We start from the raw sequence: 21,561 nt of genomic DNA, 5'->3' as shown, positions 1-21,561 counted from the left end.
TTCTGGCCATAAAGCTGCTGTATGCCGGCCATGTTTTTACAGCCCACCAGGAGGCAGCTCGCAATTGATATAGGTCCGCCAATCAATAGCTGTTCGTTCGTGGAAACGCCTTTTCACACCTAAACGAACAAACACACACACACACTCACAACACAAACACCCACAACACACGACCACAACAACAGCTGCAATGGCAAGCCACGTTCCTTGTTGTGGGGCTACAACTATAGAATGTCTGCGGATGGTTAGATCGAACAGAGAACCAATTTTGTTCGAGTGTATATGGGTAAATAAGCGAATTTGAAAAGGCAACAGAATCAAATTTGTTTTTCTGTGCAGCCAATGCCAAACCGAGTTGCTCAATCATAGGCCACAAAGTGCTGAAATGACTTCTAGCTGAACTAAAAGTCCTATTTGCTTCGCTCTGAAAGCGAAAATGTGGTGCCGTTGAAAAACGCTCGTTGCGATACGCATACTAATGAACGTCGCGGACCGGAAGTGCGTGCCTATGCGTGGGTGTATATGAGTGTGTGTGGGTGACTGAGCACTGACGACATTAGCGCCATTTTGTCGTAATTAATGTGCGCCATATTAGTTGCTATTTGGCCATTTTTCACACACACACGCGAGCACACAGGCACTCACAAAACAGTTTTGTGGGAGAAAACTTTTGCAATTTTAGTTGAAGAATTTCGCACAGCTGCCTGTTTCCGGTGGCAGGAGTAAACTCTGTTTGTGTGTGTGTGTGAAAGCGGGCCCCAAAAATAGCTAAGCTATCTGTGTACGTGTGTGTGTGTGACCCCACATTCATCTTCCTGCGAAAGGGGCCACACACACATGCTAACAACATTTTGAGACGAGTTTTTATTGCTGGCATAATTAGCCAAGTTGGAGCTGGAGGCGCCTGGCCAAAAGTCAGAGGCATACGGCAACAAAAAGCCTACAGACTGTGGTCGGCTGAATGGAATTTCGACCAGAGGTTGCTGTCCTTGAAACGTGTATCTAATTCCCAATATTAGATTGCTCGCCGGCAGACTTGGGCACACATAAAAGATACGAAATGCTATACGAGCTTCTTGTTGGGTGGAGGAACAGAAATTCCCTTTCTTGAAAGTAGTTATTTTTAGTATAATATATACTACTAACTAAGGACTATATCTCAATCTAGATTCAATGGCTATAAATAAAATGTTTACTTTAGAAGAGGCGGAAATATTATATTGAAATATCACATACATTAAACAGTTAGTTTTTCAGCTTCAGTTTCGTATAGTTTTTCATTTCTTTTTCACTTAAAGACCTCACATTTAACTGACCTACAATCTAAAGTTTCGGAACCAAGCTCGTACTTCAGCGCTCTTTACCTCGTTCAGTTTGTTTGTGTATCTCGGCCTTTCACAAGGTTAGTTAGCCGGTCGTTGGAGCCCCCAATTTGCCGCTTTCCGCCTTCTCCGTCTGCGTATACTCGTATTTAAATGATATGCTGCTAATGCGTCTGTTTATGCTTTATGTGGATGTTGATGCTGCCGAGTCTGCGGCTCTTTCTGTGTGCACGGGCCTATCCTATTTGACTTTATGCAGTATTTATTTGTGGCGCACACACACACATACCCAGCACACACACACTCGCATATAACACACAGCATCCATCACTTACACCAACACACCACAGTGTTTATGTTTGAGCAAACACATGAGCAGCAGGGCGAGCAACACCAACATGGGTCACATGTGCGTGGTGCGCATTTAATTTCTATGGCCGGAAGTTGACTAGACAGTTGACTGCCTCCTGTGTCTGCCACATACATATGTATAATATGTATATGCGCATATGTACATGTGTAGTATTTGTGTAAGCTGCTTTTTTTTCCGTTCCATTTTTGCAGCTCTGAGCTGGGTTTTGGCCTCGTTTCCACTGTTCAGTTTATCAATATTTGCTAAAGGGATTTAGGGGTCGTGGAGCAATACAAGCGGTGAACTCAGCTAATTGCCACCGAACTCGTATTGGATTTGCATTTTTATGTGTAAATTCTTTAAGCTGACCATTAGATTATTTCGCTTCTTTTGCTCGATTTATTTATAGCCACATTTACTGCCATTACTGAAATATGCTGCATCAAAAATTTTTGGTGACTCTGCCCCACTTCACGCCATAAATCAAGGGGCCAAAAGGGAAAACTACTTAAAGCGCCATTACAACAAATTTAAAGCAATTTGAAACTTAGGCCAGCCGCACCCCCGTCTCTGGGCCTTCGTCATTTGGCTTCGAAAGTTGTGCCAAATAAAAAGGCCAACTCAGAGTGGAGAAATCCGAAAAAGCAAGGACTGGCCGGTCGGTCGGCCGGTTGGACGGGCAAAAAGAAAACAAATGTTTTGGACACTTTATTATGCGCATTATTCACTGCTACAATGTTTTATCCTTTTTTTTTTTGGTTTTTTTTCTTTAACGAGAGAAACAGGACTGTTGCTCCCGTTGTGCTGGCGATTTCTAGTCCATTAACTTGACCCAAAGGTCCACTCAACGGGAAGCGCTTTAAGAAATCATTCCGTATAAATGTCAAGCCCGGGCCCAGGAGGTTTTTACCCACACTCAAAGTTGTGTTGGGCCAGCATTAGCAAAGTATTATGACTTGATGGGGCCACCAAGCCTTTTGTAGCAAGTCATTTGTGCAGCTGAAGGGCTTTTGGGTCGCAAAATGCAAGCGTAACCCGGTTTCCAGCTGAACACACCGCCGAGGTCTAGGCCTATCATGTGTAAAATTAGCTTATTCCGTTCTATAACCATAACCATAACCGCCTCTTTCCGCCAGCTACTCAGATACTTACCAAGGTTCCAGCGACTTACTTTGGTCCCAGCCGCTGGGCACTGAAATAGATTGCTCCTGCCTTGCCAGTGTGTTGCATAATTCTCGGTGCGCTTAATGCAATTTTTATGTAGCCCTGTGCATTAAGTCATAGGCGGGAGAACGACGAGGAGGACACATTTCTTTTGCCTGTTGGCGCATTAAATTTATATGGGAATTGCTCTGCCTGCCATATGGGACGTCGGGCAAAAAAATACAAAAAATGTGGCAAAAGGGGAAAAGGGGGAAAGCCCACAAACTTTAGCTCGACCACAGCGCTCCTATCCATTTTGACTTGCTGCCAAGCATAAATTTTACAAAACTCAACAAATAACCCAGGGATAAGTGGGTTGGCGAGGGGGGAATATGGAAAGGAGCCGGTAGTGAAAATCCTGGACATTGCCAGGTTTTCTTTGCCGATGCTATGGCCATGCCTTTGCTAAAATTTATTTTGTGGGCGTGCAGTTTTCAATTTGGCAGCAGCCCGTACCCAAAAGAATACGCCGAATGCCTGCCAAAGGCGTGTGTTCAGCAAAATCAATAAAAACACATTTAAAACCGCACCACGACACTAACAGGACACTAAAAACCTGCCTGGGTCCTGCCCAATGCTTTTTGTGTCGCGTCAGCGGAAAAAGAAACCGCCGTCCGTTTGAGTTCGGTACAATGCTAATTCGTAGTGCGCCAAATCAACATGATATTCCCGAAAAAGGGAACGCCTGTGGGTGATGGTGAGGATGTCTCGGCTTTTCATTTCCCTCGAACAAATTACTGCCTGTGGGCGAATGTTAGTTCCATCGAGCTTTTTCCCAACTCCACCATCACCACCACCACTCCACTCCACTCCACTGTGTTTGTCTAACACGATTGCATTAGGCCTTCCATCGACGGCATGCCTCATTCCCCGCACAACGTGGCGTATACGCATTGTCGCTACTTTAGTGGGTGCATATGCACTTAACTTTGGCGCTGAGCCACCCACTTTCGATTTACGTGCCTCGCTTTAAAAGTTGTTTGACCCATTTAGGGATACGGCACTTTAAATGCACTTTATTCGCACGAGTTTAGAGCAACTCCCTGGCACACAAATAATAAAAGCATTTTGCATTCTCCATTCTATGTGCGTTGCAACCGGAGGGCTTGCCAGGTATTTATGTTTGCAATTTAAATGTTTTTCCCCGCTGCCCCCGGCTAGCTTTTCATTTGTGCTCATTGACATACTGAAGTATCTGCAGATGCGACGACTCATTCTTTATCTTCCTGGGAAAAAAAACTCTCACTCTCTAGCATAAATACTTTCGTTTGTCTACGCCGGATGCGGATGCGAATGCGGATGCAGATCCAGATGCTGATGCAGATGCGGATGCAGATACGGATGCGGATGTGTTGCATAGTTTCGAGTGCCATTCAATGGAGTACGCTGAACCACTTCACTTATTTATGCATTCGTGCGCACTTTTTCTCTGCCGCCTCTGACGTTGTAGTGCATTTTAATTTCGTTTGCATATGACAGGTAGTGCTCGGCCCATGCCATACCATCCAAAGCCCACGGAATGCAGTGAGACTTTTATTCATTTGCCTGACGCTGCTTAAATATGCACGAATCAGAAAGCTCAGGACTCACCTGGACCCCCCCCCATTGCCACACAGAGGCCCACCTTCCACCTTCCACCTGCCCACCTCCCAACGCCCACAATTCCATGTTGGCTGCATGCGAAATTCATCGAATTCATAAAATGGATTTATGAAGAGCGCTCTCGATTCGCTTCGACTCTGTCTGGCGTGGCGAAAATTCAAGAGATGCCAAAAACAAACTCGAGTGGATACATTAAGGCCTTGCAAATTTTGTGTAAGCATTCGGAGCTGGTTTTCCCCAGCTTTTCCAGCTTTTCCACATTGCAAACACTAAACGTCTGCCGGTGATGGAGAACTCAAACTTGCTGCCAGCTGCAAATATTACATACGAGTATTCACGATTCATGAGACTCTGTTTGGGACATTCGAATATTGACTGGGTCACAGAAGGTCATTCATCTTTTGATTTATTTGGTGCATGCACACACGGCAAGTATATGAATTTCATTTAATTGAATTGGATTACGCATTTGAGAAGTAAGTTAAAGAGATATTGTAGGAGTATAAATTAATGCAGGTTTTTGTAAAAAAGTTTAACATTAATACTATCGTTTGAGTATCATAGTTACATTTATTAATATTGAGGCCCGATTTTATGACGGTTTTTATTGCACTCCTGAAGTTGAACATTCATCGTTATGATTCTTTAATATACATGGTAGATATAAAGGTTCAAGAGCATTCAAATGTGCAAAGGCACGCGAAGGACCATGACTTTTATAACCTTTTTACAATCTAAGAACCCATCTGGTCAATTATCCATATCGTGGCCCCTTGTTAGACCCAATAAAAATGATACAAATTAATGAAACATAAGTCAAAACCAGCGTCGCACAGACATAAAATGCCAATCAAAAGCCTATCTGCCAAAACGGAACCAGACAGTCGGGCTGGCCCAAAAATATCTCTAGGTCCTGGCTGCTTTGTAGACCCCAAAAATGGCCAGGACATTGGGCTAGGACATGGGGCCACTCGAAAAGGCGTCGCAACGTTGCACAGTCAATTTGCGTTCGAGATTTATAACAGTCACAGTGCGCTGTTCTATGGAAACAGTTGACTCGACATCAGTCCGCCTCCATTTGGGCTGCCACCCATTTCCAGGACTCGACGTGTCCTTGAAGCGGGCGCCCATCGAATCATCAACTGGGCCGCTGGTCTCGTTTCGCCATAAATATTTTTTGCTCGATCAAGTGTACTAATTTAATGTGTTGCCATGGCTATACATGCTATATACCTAAATGCGTGTGTGTCTGTGTGTATGCAAGCGAATCGATGAGTCGACTGACTTGACTAGGGCCTAAACTCCACCAATACCCCACCAGAACCCCACCAAAACTCCCCCCTCTCTCTCCATGGCGCTATCAACGCTGGCAGGACATTCAAAACAAGATTTATGACAGGCGTGCGCTAGCTGGAAGATGGCAAGTGGGGGGTGGTCCAGTGGGTGAAGTTGGAGTGGCAGACGGGCAACAATAAAATGAAATCAACGTTACGAAACAAGAGAAATGACAACGTTGCTAAATGGGCTTATCTGAGCAGCAAGCGGGTTGGAACGCGATGGCTCCTCGGACCGTGCAAAGTTTTTCGATTGTCTGCCGTCTGCCCGAGACTCAACTTGGAGAATTTTTCGGTTGAAAATTTGATTAATGTCTTGCTCCTGTGACTGACGGCTATTAACAAGAAAGGGATGGGTTGGATATCCAGCCCCTAGTGACTGCGACCAGAGATCATGGGGCTTGAGTGGGTGGGTAGTGTGTGTGTAGCAGGTCATGATTTGCCGGCTGAGATTTATCATTTGGGATCCTATTAAAATTCGAGCAGAGCAACAAGCCATCGGGGTCACTTAAAAGTCGATGATGAGTGTTGGTGTGGCATTACAGCAGATAAATGTATTTTGGATTACATTGGGCAAATCGCAGGTGCACATAAATATGTATGGCTTGTCTTCCCTGTGCCGAGTGTTTTAATGCCAAATTTTTCTGTCAAAATAATAGGTATTGCTTTTCCGGGTTCTTTATAAATTAATAAGCAGCTTGAAATGCAGAGAGATACTTTTCATGACGTTCTTAATTATTTCTACTTCAAACAGTAAAGTACGTGAACTTATTACCACCACGCCTGGTTTCGTTTTCCTACGATCCTTTGAGTGCGTTAAATTAAAGCTTCTTTGAATATCCTCTTCTTTGTATTCCGCTCTTATGCAACATCCTTGAATGCAGGCGGGCGAGGCGTGTTGCAGGTGCAGTTCAAAGCAATTTCAGCGCTGAAACAAAAACCCGATTCTCCCCGAGCTCTTTTCCCGTGTTAATTATGTGTCCCGTGCAAGTTTCGCGGAGCATTTGTCTTTATTATGGGCTGAGCTACAGCAATAGCAACAGCAACAGCCAGGGAGCTGGGCCTCGGGAAAAGATGCCGGCTGACTACCTGGCAGCAAGGACATCTGTCGCAGCTCCTTGCCAGCCCGAGCCTGTCGCCTTTATTATCATTGTTATGCCCCGGTGCCGCTGCCGCTGTTGCCATTGTTTTTCTGCGCTGACATTCGGGGCGGTATCAGTGTACAATGGCAACGGGGACTTGATGGGCGGGAATGAGGGGCGAGAATGAATGGGCGGAGGAGCATAAGCTAGGTGAGCTCAGTGGAATGGAGAGCCAACAATACATCATGTATGCAAAATGATGTATGCATGTAAATGACGACGCCGACGACGACAACGACGACGACTACTGCTACTACGACGCACAAGTGTTGCGAATTAGGCCAAGGAGAAGCATTAATAAACGCATTTAGTGGGCGCTGGCGTACGCGTCGTATGCGCAATGCCGAAGAAAAGGCAACATAGTCATGGCCCAGGCAATGGATGTGGAGGAGAAGAGTAAGCTTAGATAATCGCAGGCGCACGAAAGACAAGAACAAGAACAAGAACAAGAACCAGATGATGATGATGATACAGACGACACATGCAGGCTTATAATTTGCACGTGGCAGTTTCCTCATCCTTTTGCCTTATTTTTCCCACACTGTGTGTGTGTGTGTGTGTGCTTATTGTGTCACTGAGCTTGACATACTTTCCACTCACAGGCAGCCCCCACTTTTATTTTTCCCCTTGCAAGTTTATCATTTGCAGCCTTAGTTATGCATAGTGTTCCACACACAAGCACACAAGCATCCATGGCCAAGTCATCATTGTCGTCTCTCACTCTCAAGTTGCTTGCTCAGTTTTCTCCAGCGACTTGAGTCCGGAATACTGCTGAGGCGACATTAGTCGTAATATGTCAGCCTGTTACTTTTACCCGCCTAGTTTTAAGTCTGCTATCCCTGAAGGATAGTGTGAATGGGGTCGGAGAATGTACTGAACGGAAAAGTCGGGCGATGCGGTCTCATGTGTTTGCCCACATTTCACTGCATATCTTAAGGCGCATTGCAAGGAGTTCATTGCTGCCAGGCAGCAACGTTTTTCAGGCTCTTTCAGTATAACTTCCCTACTGCCGAAAGACCATTATAATTAACGCTATTCCCTCCGCCGCCATATCCACCCCTCCATTCAGCCACGCATAATTAACGTATAAATTACTTATAGTGTGACGTTAATAATCCGGGCGTTAATAGATTTTTCCTCTGTTTTTCCGGCCCATTTCCATTTGTTTGTTCTGGCTAACGCACACGCAGGCAGGCGGCCAGCTGTGGCTAAAACGGAACGGAACTTCCCCTGCCCACTGGCCAAGGCCTAAATTATCGATAATCAATGAATTTAGCCTTTTATTGTGTTTTCCCAGTGGCAGTCTGCTTTGTGTGCGTAGTAAAATAATTGTTTATCGAAATAATGGAAGCATTAATTTCCGCTTTATTGCATGTGGCTTTGGTGTTCATGCTGGTACCTGGCACTGACTATTGTGACTATGCCGATTCAGACCATCACTACTTAAGTGAAGGGATAATTAAATATTCAAGGACCTCCAGTTCGGTGCCCTTCCGAGTTCTTTATTAAGACCCAGATCCCACATACGCACACGCATGGGAACTCATTAAAAATCCTCACTCAAAAGTCGTGTTGCTGCCCTGTCAAACATTTTGTAAACAATTTAAGTGCAAAATCATGCGACAAACTATAAACCAACAAGCCGCAGACCCTCCTCTTTCCCTTAGCCCCTCCCCCAAAAAACTCTATAGAGGGGGCGTGTCCAACGACTAATGAGACCCAGAATCCTACTGCTCCCCCAGCCATTGTCGTTCAGCCGTAAGGCATTTGAAAAGCAAACAAATAGACATTAAAAAAGGCAAAACCAACAGCAATAATCAGCTGAAGGTCTGGCATTTGCCCACTTTTCCTGGGTATTCTCACTATTTGTGGGAACTGAACCGAGCTGAACTGAACTGAGCTGAACTGAAACCCCCCGACAAATGGCACAAAATTGTAGAGGTTGACGTTTAATTTGCCACTTTTATTAACAGCGCTCATATTAGGGACTCATTTATCAGGTCTGGCGTCGTGGTTGCTGTTGTTATTCTTGTTGGACCCACAAAAAACAAAATGATGAGGGGGGGTGGGGGGATATGGGGATACTGGGGATGCTGGGGATTATACCCTCCACCAACAGACATGACACAGTGTAACAGTTGTGGGAATTATTTAATTTAGACACTGCGCCCAGACCTTCTGCAATGCTCTTGGAAATAGGAAATAGGAGGTGGAACGGCACAGTGGAATGATTTGGCGAACGTGTGGGAAAATTTGTTAAAACTAGCAGCCGTTAAAACTTTAAGGATGTAGCAAAATTTACTACTTTCAAATGGTTTCTGGGTTTAAAGTGTTTTATTGGATTTTTCGCAATGTAAGCTGACTGATGGAAAACTTTTGGCATCGTTGTACCTTAGTTTTTCAAGCCAATCTTGTGCACTGACAAGCCATCGAAATGCCAAGTGTTTGTCCAAGCGGTGCCGCTGTTACAGCCATTGTACAAAGAATCCCAGAACTGGGAGCTCCCATTTAACTGGCAAGTTGTTTTTGCACTCTCATGATGCCACTGCTGCAGACAAGGACTACGATGTTGAGCTCCAGCAGGCGGAGAAACGGAAATGGGAGCAGGAACTGGCACTGGCATTGGCAGAGGCACAGGCTCGCTCCTGCACAGAACAACTCCTAAGCTATTGCTTTGAGCCCGAGTCGGGCACAAATTAATGACAATGACTCTGAACGCCGGGGGCAGTGGAATCATGGGCTGTGGAATCATCATGGAATGGGATGTCGGCAGCCATGTAGCCACTGATTGTTTGGAGGTTTCACACCCCCACACCCCCCACGCTTTTCTACTTTTTCAGTGTTTTGTCTGCATTTGCACTGACACATGACAGAGCGTTTCATTTGTTGTGCGCACATTCGACCATGACGCGGAGGAAGTGGGCTTCGATGCCTGGCCAGGATTAACTGGCAACATTGCATGGCCAAAACCGAGCGGTTGGTTCAAGGGGCAGTTATGAAGTGACGGCCCCCACCTATTCCATAGTTAATTAAGAGAGAAGTGGACCAGCCGCCAGCGCCCAGTCACTTAGCTACCTATTAGCTGCTGCCATCGCTTTTGGCCAAGACACGCGCGCAGCTTAAACGTGGTTAACGCTTCATTTATGGGTATCGCAACCTAACCAATGTAATTGGCCATCCGTTCACGCTCCCATCCCGTATCCTGCATCCAAGAACACACGAACACACATTCATCATCGTTGAGCAGAGGAGGTTGGCTAATTTGCCGACTGGTGTGCATAAATGGTTAGTGGTTGCCGGTGGTGCAGCGAGCCGCTAATGCCAATGTGCATGCCAATTGGCTGTGGCTGCTGCTAATCAGCATTAAGCTGCGGCACATGTCGCAAACACACGGCACACGACAATGTGCAAACGTGTGTGCACGACGCTTCTTATGTGAATTAAATTAAAAATTGAAATTAAAAATTTTTACCCCCCTCCGCAGACGAGAAACGAATCGGTTCGATGGCCAAATATTTGCTGTTCGCCAACAGACGCATCATCAAAATGTTTTTCTTGCCATATTTATGGCTGTGCAATGTAACAAACACATCATAAATGGGGCACAACACATACTTAATGAAATATTTATGTGAATGCCGTGTGCGTGTGTGCTTATGTGTGTTTGTGTGTGCAGCAAGCACATATTTGCCATACATTACGCACACATTACGGTCTGCTGTATTTGTGTTTATTTTACTCAGAGGAATGGATATGAATTTTTTTGTCCCTGGTTGGGCGCCAAAAAGAAGAAACAAAAGATGCTGGCAAAATAAAAAAAAAAAACGTACAGCACACTTTGCTGCGCATTTTGAGGCCAGAGGCTACTGCTCTCTACGGTTTCATATTTTTTAATATATTAGCTAGGAAAATATTATATTATATAGAGGTATAGAGGGGAAGATTCATGCGCAACGACTGCCTTCGAATGGGCATGTAAATTTTATTTGTTTTTTACGAGCGCATAAATCAAAGAAAATTGTTTTTTTTACAAAAAATATATATGTGTGCGTTGCCCCTTTCAATTGCCGGACATTTTATATATATTTTATGCGGTCGGCGACCCTTTTCTGCAGACATTTTGACAGAAAGGAGAAACTCAAATCCCGGAAAATCTGTCCTGAAGCTCCATCAATCCGCAGCCGACCACCAGCTTTTGTATGCATTGACTCCACCTACGATCAACTGCAGTCGATGGATACCCAATCAATAGTCTAGCATAAAATAAACGCCTTCTGGCGATTCCCATTTGAGACCCATACACGCATCTGGCATTTTCATCTGCGTGGTCTCATTTTGATTTTTCCTTCTTGTTTTTCCAAAAATTGATTTCATTAATTTCTAATGCTATCTGAAAATATACGAGGAACAACACCCGCGGGGCGTTTGCATAATGGTAGAGGAAGAGCGCCAGGAAAACATCAATGGAGTGTAAAAAATACAAGGGAGATGGCCATGTACATATATATTTTCACAAAAATAAGGGAGAAATGGGGAAAAAACGCCGTACTCAACAAATTATATGAAAACGAAATGAGCAAAAAATTATATTAAATATAAGAAGGAAAAATGAAAGATAAAGCGTAATTAAGTGAGCGACACATCAGCCGTAACATATATTTTTGTGAAAAAAATCAATAACGTAATTATTTTAATTGTACTTAAAAGTGAGAAAAAAACGGCAAGGCTCAAACAGCATTGTATATCCGGTTGCACATTAGTATTTCCACTCAGAGGAAAAGGATATACACCAAATAAAAAAGTAAAAACCATTTTAAGAATAAAACATAATAAGATAGCCATGCTAAAGATTTACTTTGGAAATTCCGAGCTCAGCAATTACGAAACAGAATTCATTTTGGGGTTTTCACAAATTTCTTTCTTTCATCCATTTCGCCTCTTCACACAAAACCAAATTAATTTAATGCTGTAATTTGTTTGGCGTTTTCATAAAGACACTGCACATCCTTGAAGGCAATTTCCATTTGTTCTCTGCAACGTTTTCATTATGTAATTATTTCCACATGCTCACGTCGGTACGTTGAATTACTTTTTTTTATCAGATTCACCTTTTTGGTTTTTTTTTTTTCGTGAGAGAGCAAAGAAGGAAAACTAAAACTAAACCTTGGCTAAGCATTTGTCGAGTCAGCAACGCATTACCCGATCCCACTTTCAGATAGAAGTGAAACCAGCGACACGTAAACGGTCATGGCCTCATACACTCACACACACACACAAACGTAGAAACAGGACCGAAAAATACACACTCACACACACACTCGCACACAATCACTCTAATACACGCAAAGCGTTGGCACCCCTTTTCTTATGCAACAATTTTCGAACGTTAGCTGAAATCACAGACTCTCAGATTTTCCGACGGACACAAAGAGCCGGCATAATGGCTCCGGCGGATTGGGATAGAATGCTGTCCTACCCGGACGCCGGTGAACCTAAACCCTGAACCCCATGGACCCGCATTAAAAGGCTCTCCAAATGCAGGCGGCCCTTTTAAGTATCTATAAAATGAAAATGTTTATAGAAAAAGTGCTCAAGTGACTTGATTTGTGCATTAAAGATATGTGTATAGGCTCCACCACCTGACACGGAGTATTTCCTCGGTCATAAAATGCAAGAGATATCACTAAGCCCGGTGCCACGTGCTTGTATCTCGCAGATACTTATGCTCTGTGGCTGGGATAATGTGAATGCGAAAAGGGTAGACCAGCCCAGCACACTCTCACACACACACACAATGGCCACTAAAATTCGGCCGTTAAGTATCTTTTAAGGGGCATCGGGACAGGAAGTGAAAGTTTTCCGTAGTCAGTCAGTCTGTTACCCAGCCATTTACTGCATTTTTATGTGACCAGGGCGGATTGGGGCAGGCATATGTAGATGGGCCAGGTCATTGATGGGTTATGTAAGAGCCTGTTGTGCGGCCAAGATCCGTTCAATATACTTTATATATCGAATGAAAAATGAAGAGAACTCTTTTAAGTCGAATTGGTTCTTTGGCCGAGAAATAAAGTGAAAAACATTCGTTTTATGGATTCATGTGAGTGTGGTTAAAGTATGCCTATATTACAACGTAAAATATTTTACAAAATATGTGTTTTGTACCTAAAGGAAATGCAATCCCTTGAATTTGCAACTGAATAAATCCGTTTTCAGCTGCAAATATTACAAAATAATTACAATTGTGTAAACAATTTCTTACAGCAGAGAAATAAAAACTTAACGATCTTTGAACCGATTTACTTTCCTATTGAGGCGACAGTCCTTTGCGTAATGTCATGGCCTTCCACTTGTGTTAATGGTATAAAAATTAAATTTAATATAAAATTCATTTGCCGAAATCAAGGGAAACAGCAACGAATGCTTGTTACATTTCTCGGACTGGCCGAGCACTTTCAATAATTGCCACTTTGGCGCACATTAAAGTCAACTTATGCCGAGAATTGACTGCTGCAACAGCCGAGGCCTATCCACCACCCCCACCCCCCCGATGGGCTTTTCTGCCCCGATGTTGCCCCACCTAGAACGCATAATCATTATCGTTACAGTTTATTGCACATTAAAACTGCGCCGCTGCCGCCTTCGCCGTCGCCCCCTTGCCTTTATGCCACACTTTCTCTGGGCCAAACACTTGGCATTACATAAAGCAAATGGCCATAAAACGGAGCAGGGAACATGGTTAAAAGGACGAGAAGGACGAGAAGAACAAGTCCAAGGAGCGGACGAGAAACACAGACTTGACCGTCTCGTAATTGTCACCCTCAGCGCCTTTTGTTGAAATTTACACATGAATAGTTGCCGGACCTCCAGTTGGGAATTTAATTTAATTGTGTCTGAAATTTGCTTCCATCCTGAGCACTCGCTCTCTCTCTTCTACTGATTCGATGTGCTTCAATTGTAACTGAAATTTTTATTTGATTTTTATTTAATTTTTAAGCACTGCTCCCAATGGTGCAATTAACAAATGGGCTTGAGCTTAAATATGATTTGCAGTTAGCTAAGTTTACGACCAAACGAAACCCTTTCTTTTGCTGAAGTCAAAGGAAAATCCAAACGTAACCAAACCCCAAATCCAATAAAACGGGGTTAGAGCTGTCACGCTTATTTTATTTGATAGCCCCATGATTTTAGCAAATTATGCAAATGTTTGCACTTATTTGAAACAACATTTTTGTTACTCATATTGGAGTCGCACTCGTACACCCCTCCCTCTCTCTCACTCTCACTCTCTTTCTCTGCTCCATCTCTTGCAAATATTGACAAGAGTTTTTTATTTAAATTTGGCTGCCAATTTCTTGGCAGGAGTTTCCGGCAATGTCCCACCCAACCCACTGTTCTGCCCCTCCAACTGCCACGTTCTGTGCATATTTTTGCCAAATCAGCAAATGTTGCCGTTGTCAACTGAGTTTTCCCCTGCCATGTCTCGATTCGCAGATTCCACTTTTTCCACGACTTTTCTTTTTTTTTTTTTAGCCGTCTTCTCTTCCGTCGTCAGTGGAGCCGAGCGGAGCAAATGCCACTAATATGAAAGCAAATTTGCATAATAATTTTTGCCAGATTCTTTTGCTAGCTGGCTGCCGTCATATTTAAGTTGAAATTCCTCTAGTTTGACATTGGTTTGTTTCCCGTTTACTTTTTTTGCTTCGTCCCTTTAATGTTGTTATTTCTGTTGCGGTCAAACTACTTTGCCACTACTTATTAAATTAATTGAATTTAATGGCATTTAATAGGAAAATTAATTAAAATGCGTTATTTATTATGGCCTATTAAATGGATTTTTTTTGCCTATTCCCACAGCAAAAAGGAATTTCGTTTTTTATGAAATTCTATCTGTGGCGGGCGTTTTAAATGTCAACTGTCGGCAAAATGCAAACTTTTTCTTTGGTTCAGTGTGCGTTTGTAATTTGAGATTTTGTGAAATTACACAAAAAACCTTGCTTTAAAATGAGATACAATAATATTATTTGCAGAAAAAATTCCATTTAATTAAATTATTCGATACTTTGCTTAAATTAAACTCTGTTCTGCTGAAATCGTTCTTTTTTTGAATGGAAGGAAATAGATACATTTAACTTGGAGTATTGAAAACAAATGAAACATGCACATCGAGCGATGTTAAAGTTCATTTATTTACACACCTTACGCCTGTTTGCTCTTGGGGCCATAAAAATAATTGGCAATAAATGCGCTAAGGCAAAACAAAATGCCAATTGCCAGAGACCAAGAAGCCAGTGCCAGTTCCGGAGAAAAGGAAACCCGGAAAGGAATCAGAAATCAACACATTGCTTTTAATTAATGGAAGCTGCCAAGCACCCACATACGCAGGCAGTCACCACCGAGTTTTACGACCTTCCGTCTGGCATCTGGGAAAACCATCAAAATGGGCGGGAAAATCGGGATGTGTGGGGTGGGGTGGGGTGGTGGAAAAGTCACCGTGTCGCTTGTCAGTTTCAAGTGCGTTCAGTTATAATTTTATGTGCAATTAATTTGCCACACTATACATGCGTTTAATGCGATTGCTCGTGTGTACGTGAACCAACTAATGAGGCAACTTTTTTTTTTTGGTTGCCTGCTCAATATTGTTGAGCTACTAAAAATTGTTTAGCCCAAAAACCAGTTTAATGGTCGCCGTGTTGCGGCCATTAATGTTGATGGCATTTTTATAGTTCCGGGCAATGGGAGAGAAAAGTTTCACTAAACGAAATCAAAGTAGAGCAACTTTCCTGCAACTAGGTTACAATTCATTCGAACACTTTGCATTATTCAAGCCCGGGGTACGAAAAACAAATCGAAAACAAGTGGACAAACGTGGCCAAACGTGGCCAAAATGGCAAATTTCGACGCAGAGTGCCACGCACAGTATTTTGGCCAATTTTACGATTGATTTTTGCTGTGGTGCTGCGAAGAGGGGACCGAAGTGGAAGCTGCGTTTGGTTTTAGCGAAAATCTCTAATTAGCTAATTGCTATAATTAAATGTTTTGCCAATGCTCGCATTTCGTTTAACTCAGCACGAGGAGGTAATGCAAATTCTGAGAGCTGCCACCGCATATGAGGGTGTTCAGAGGGTGTGCGTCTGTCTGTCTGTGTGTTTTTTTTTGGTCGACGTCATCAACGTTGCCATCATTGGTAGCATTGTTATTATTGCGGTTGCCCTCGTTCTTTGGCATTGGTTTGCGCACAGCTCGCAGCTCCCTCCGTAATGGCATCGAACAAATCGAACATATTTGCATATGAAATGAGCGAAAAATCGAAACATGGCGGCAGCCAGACCCGGACCGTGTCGTATCCCAGCGGAAAGAACCGGGGAGCTCGGCGATTTCCGGCTTAGACGGCATCACATTTTAAACGACTCTGTATGAAGGCGACCACCCACCATCTACCACCACCCCAACTGAATCGAAAGTCAGGCAGCTAAAAACCATTTATAATCATTATAAATTATGCATTGCATTATCGCTGCCCGACCATGTCGTGACTCGCTCAGCTTGGCTTTTACCCAGCTGATTAGCAACTAATTCCGCAGCGACCACGCTGCGTATGAGCAATGTGCGCCGCCTGCAGTTGACTGAGTTTTGATTTGGGTTCACAATTTAATCATCTCTTGCGGTCAGTGCATGGGGTATACATTTTTCATTTTTTTTTTTAAACTGTTATAACTTTGTTTGGCCGACGCGAAATTGCTGAGCCTACGAAATGCAAATGAGTTAACAAGTGAATTTAAATGAGATACAAACAGCGGCGGAATTCCGTGACGAGGGACCGTCGTTGTCGTTTTGCGAATTGGTTGAAAAACCCGTGGGCAGACGAAAAAGGGCTAACAAACTTTTTGCGAAAGAAAATGCTTTAGAAATTTCATAGAACAGTGAAATTAGACAGGCTCTAGCCCAATCTTATAAAATTTAAATTAAAATCAGACCGAAATACGAAAAACGTTGGTAGAACGGAATCCGGTTGTTTCGGTGGCCGGATCTGAAATAAGCTTAAGCGAAGAGTCCCGAAATTAATGTCAACTTCAAACAGTAATCTCTCGCTTTCTCGTCCCGCGCTTTAAACAAAGGCGGCGAAATATGAGCGAACAAAGCAACTGCGAATAATGAAAAGGCAAACGAATCTTAAGTGCAGGCCAGAAATAACACAAATAAATGCCGAGCAAAAGGGAAATTGTTAAGAGCAAGGACTCGGAAAATAAGCCAAGCCAAAGGACATAACTCAAAAAATGGCTGCACACACACACACACAGACAGAGACACAGACACACAAAAAAGGCAGCAAAATAATGGAAGGCGGCAAAATGAGGAAGAACAATCCCGTCTTGAAAGCCGAGCGAAATTAGCATAAAAAAAGGATTTGCTCGCTAATTTCACTTTAATGTGAGAAGACGAAGGAAGAAAAAGGCGCAGGACAGCGATGAAGACGTCGCGCCCATTACGTCACTTTTATCTCACAAAGCCCCACTCCCCCCCTTTTCATCCCTGCCATTTTGGCCCATTCTCTGCGCTTTTATTTATAGCATTATTAGTTGGGCCAAGCGAGAGATCGCAGCGTGCTCCCCGCAACTTGGCTTTTTGGGGGGTCTGCTCCAATAACAAAGTGCTAATGCCCTCGGCTAATTATACATCATTTGTTAGTCAGCTTTTTTTTTTACATTTTTTTTACATTTTTGCAACCACTTCCCTGCAGCTCGGGCTGATTCTTTCCGTTTCCGTCCGATACACAGAAAAAATTGTTGTCATAAGTTTACGCAGTTTTGCCAATTAGAAAATTTACTTTTAAGACCACGTTTAATTGTTTGAAAATATATGAAGAATCAAAAAAATAGAGGAAGGGGTTTAGAAGTATGAATGATATGGCAGCACACTGTTAACCATTTTATTAACTAATATCAGCCACCAAGGTCTGCAAATATAAATGTGCGAAATTTCTTAAGATAATAAAAATTTCATGTTCTAAAACTAGAAACTTCCTAAATATTTTAAGAGATACACTAAATAAGTGGTTATTTCGTATAACCAATGGCCCATGATTTTTTTTCAGTATTCTCTCGAAAGTGACACCACCTAATCGCTCAAATTTTTTCCAGGACCTCCCGTGCTATCCGAGTCCATAATGGGCACGGTCGGCCGACTGCCCTGCAACGTCACCCCGCCCATTTACGAGGATCGAGTGGCGCTGGTCATCTGGTACAAAGTTGGCCTGAAGACACCCATTTACAGGTGAGTGCCGAGCGCTTTTCAATCAATTCCCCATACCCGAATGCAGCTGGTAGGCTGATACGCTGGTAGGTAGGGGCGCTACGATTCGATTTTCAAAGGAGGCCGACAAGTTTGAGTGACACGGTTGTTGGTTTTTTGTTCGTTTTTAGAGGCACTCTCTTAAATCTTTAAGCCGCCGTGTCAAATGCAGAACCACAGGCCGCAACCCACCTGACCGCAAACATTTCAACCACACACACTCAGACAGACACGTTGGCACGCACGGGTCCATAAATAAACAAAATTGATTACCGCAGACAACTTTTGACGCACTCAACCCGCTCGCCACTCAGCCAACAGGACAACAGGCCAACAGAGAAGCCGGCAACAACAACAGCAACAGCAACAGGACAAACAAACACGGCCGACAGATGAGGCGGGAAATTGGATCGGAAAAGCGGGGTCGTGGCGGTCGGAAAACGGAGACCTGCACATGTCAGTTGCCGTATTTGCGGGCACTTTTCATTCTGATTTAATGGCGGCTAATTAGACATTTTTTCATTTTTTTTTTTTTGATTGTTTGGTGTCTGTTTTGGGGAGTTTGTCCATCAGGCTGCAGGCCTGAAATTAGCATAACTAGAAAATTATACACAGAGGAGGGGGTGGCATCCATGGCATCCAGGCATCCAAAAATCGAGCGAAACTTTCTCGACAATCCCAGCGCGCTGTGCTGCTCCAAGGTTACATTCGGCAGCAAAAACTTTTTCAATTATTCATGTCTGACATAATGTCGCAGTGGTTGGTCCTCAGCATTCTAGTTTCGAGTATCTAGTATCTTGTATCTCGCAGATATACACGAGACTACATCAAAGGAGTGAAACTTTAATTGGATTTATCCGAGTTCGCCGCATGTGAGACAGCCAGTACGCCAAAGTCCTGGTGATTAGCTGATTGCCAGGCAGCTAGGCAGTCAGTTAGCGAGGCTGCCAGTTGGCCAGGCCATTGACATGCGGCCAAAACTAATTGAACTTCGGGCACTTCAAGGAGTTGCAAATGACTCGAGCGAAAGTAGTAATTAGCGTTGCATAACGACCGCAGGAGAAAGGCCACCGACGAGAAGAGCTCAACTCTTGTTTGTAATTAAAAACCACTCAGCAAGTAAATTAATCATAAAAAGAAGCCGAGTAGCCGGAGTAGCCAGAGTGCAAGGACCACGCCCAGTGTTGAAAATTAAACTTTGCGACCAGCTCAATTCCCGGAATCCGTTCGTTGTTTTTCATTGCCCAGCTGACATGTGATGCCCCGGCATCATGTTTTCCACGGATCCTCATTATCCGCTCCAGTTTCAGTTGGTTCAAGTGCGCCATATGTGGGGCGAGCAAATCAAAATTTAAATGCAATAAAACACGGGCTAGCAGTTTGAGAAGAAGACATATGGACTTGCAGTTAAGATTGACTCATGCGCAAAACAAATTTATGGCGCATTCGTAAAAGGGAAAATGATTATTTCTCTTTGGCGCAAACAAACGATGGTTGCAGATCCAATTTAGGTGCCATTGGCTGAGCTGAAACTCAATCGCCAACTGAGTTCGAAACTCGAAAGCCTTGGGGCCGTGGCATAAATGTTTAATTCATAAGTTCTGGCATATCACTGGGCAAAAATACACTAATCGGGCTTCAATCGGGCGAGGATTATGTGGGATCTCAATTAAAAACGCCTTCGTTTCGTTAGAATAACGATAAAATAGAATAGTACGCTAAAACGTGCATAATTAACTATGTGTTCGCAGCGCTCGGAGTAAAAATGGCGAGAGGAAAGCTTTAAACCCAATTAACTTCGCCACTTGGCTAAATGTTGACCTAAATCAGGCGCCACCCACTTTCGAAACTTTTTAAACCCAACTCGGTCGAAAGCTCGTGGCTCGGGGAGGCAGAACAGACACTTTAAGACCATTGATTGGCCACCAAAATGAGCTCGTTACCCCCGAGTATCCGCAGAAAGGAAAATAATCAATAATCGGAAATTTCAAGCGAAAACAATAAATTACTGCGAAGTGGGCGGGTGGCGGTTGTGTATTATTAATTCATTGCTGAACCCAATTACGCTGTTGGCGATACAAAAAACAACTTTCATCGTGGCGTGAGAAAGTAACGGGGAGTATGGGCGACTTTTGTTTTCCATTTGCTCGAGCTGATACACATACACAGGAATTCTTTTAATTTTCCCACTCCGACACTGAAAGAATATTTGAGGACAACGCAGCTTAAGAGGTTTTAAATTTAACTGAAGTATTGATACAAAATGAAAACCTTAATTATTCTGCACATTCATTACAAGTACAGTAGCCTGTTTGTAGAGACTAATCCGGGGTGGATATATTAATATATTTTAGATGTATTTTTCCCAGTGCACGTCTTGATTTTCGTCTGTTTTCCCATTTCAGTGTGGACACACGCGACTCGAACTTCGCCCAGGGAACGCACTGGTCGGATGAGACCTACCGGGAGCGACTCTCCTTCCACGTGGAAGGACGTGCTGGCACGCTGACCATCAAGTCAACCACGGAGGACGACACGGGCGAGTATCGTTGCCGCGTCGACTTCCAGAAGAGTCCCACTCGCAACTCCAAAGTGAATTTAACTGTCATAAGTAAGTATTGAGCCACTCGCCTTTCTCCTTTCTCCAGTCTCCAGTCTCCTTTCTCCTGCCTCCAGCCATCTTTCTCCATGTCCTGTCTGTTTGCCCACACTGTGCGGGGTAGCATAATTGAGCAGCTAATTTGTGCAACGACATATCCTTGGTCCGCATTCTGCCAGTGCCTCGGTTTCCATTTTCAGCTCGGTTCTGGCCCGGCCAACCACGGCACTCAGCTCTTGGACAAACACATTAGTTACAGAATAAGACGCCAACTATATGTTCGGGCTGCCAAGTTTTCCCTTCTTTTTAGCCACTACTACTGCCTCCCCTTGTGGCACTCTGCACTTGGCAAACAGATTTTAAAGTGCCAACTTGGCCAGAAGTTTAAACGTGGCTGGTTAAAGCTGCTCAAGGCGAAATGGAAGGCCAGCGAGTGCGCAGGGTGCAATTTCAGAATTGAATTCCCTGCCTTTTAAATGGATTTCAGATCGAAATTGGGCATGCGAGGGTATCCTTTGGCCATGTGGGCATTTTGATCCGTTCAGCTCTAATTCATAAAAATAATAGGTATATATTAAGAGAAAATTACTGAGCTTGTTATTTCCAGACTAAGAAAAATGCATTTCAATTTGTTTTCATATTATGAATGTAACAATTAGAGGGGAAGCTTAGCTATGGTTTTTTCAGCATAGTTCATTCCGAGCCTGAAGTTTCAATT

At 43.6% G+C, this 21,561-nt stretch overlaps 1 protein-coding gene across 7 annotated transcripts in view; it reads left to right on the top strand.

Moving 5' to 3' along the window:
- LOC120446064 (nephrin) overlaps positions 1-21,561 on the top strand; it is a 57,852-nt gene that overhangs the window by 19,812 nt on the left and 16,479 nt on the right. For all 7 annotated transcript variants that reach the window (XM_039626842.1, XM_039626843.1, XM_039626841.1 and 4 more), the window contains 2 exons: positions 18,094-18,226; positions 20,650-20,855. In XM_039626842.1, the coding sequence (XP_039482776.1) occupies positions 18,094-18,226; positions 20,650-20,855 (339 nt within the window). The remainder of the gene's footprint in view (positions 1-18,093; positions 18,227-20,649; positions 20,856-21,561) is intronic.

Source organism: Drosophila santomea, chromosome 2R (genome assembly GCF_016746245.2).
Source record: "Drosophila santomea strain STO CAGO 1482 chromosome 2R, Prin_Dsan_1.1, whole genome shotgun sequence".
Taxonomy (NCBI): Eukaryota; Metazoa; Arthropoda; class Insecta; order Diptera; family Drosophilidae; genus Drosophila; species Drosophila santomea.
This window is presented reverse-complemented; position numbering and strand designations above follow the sequence as displayed.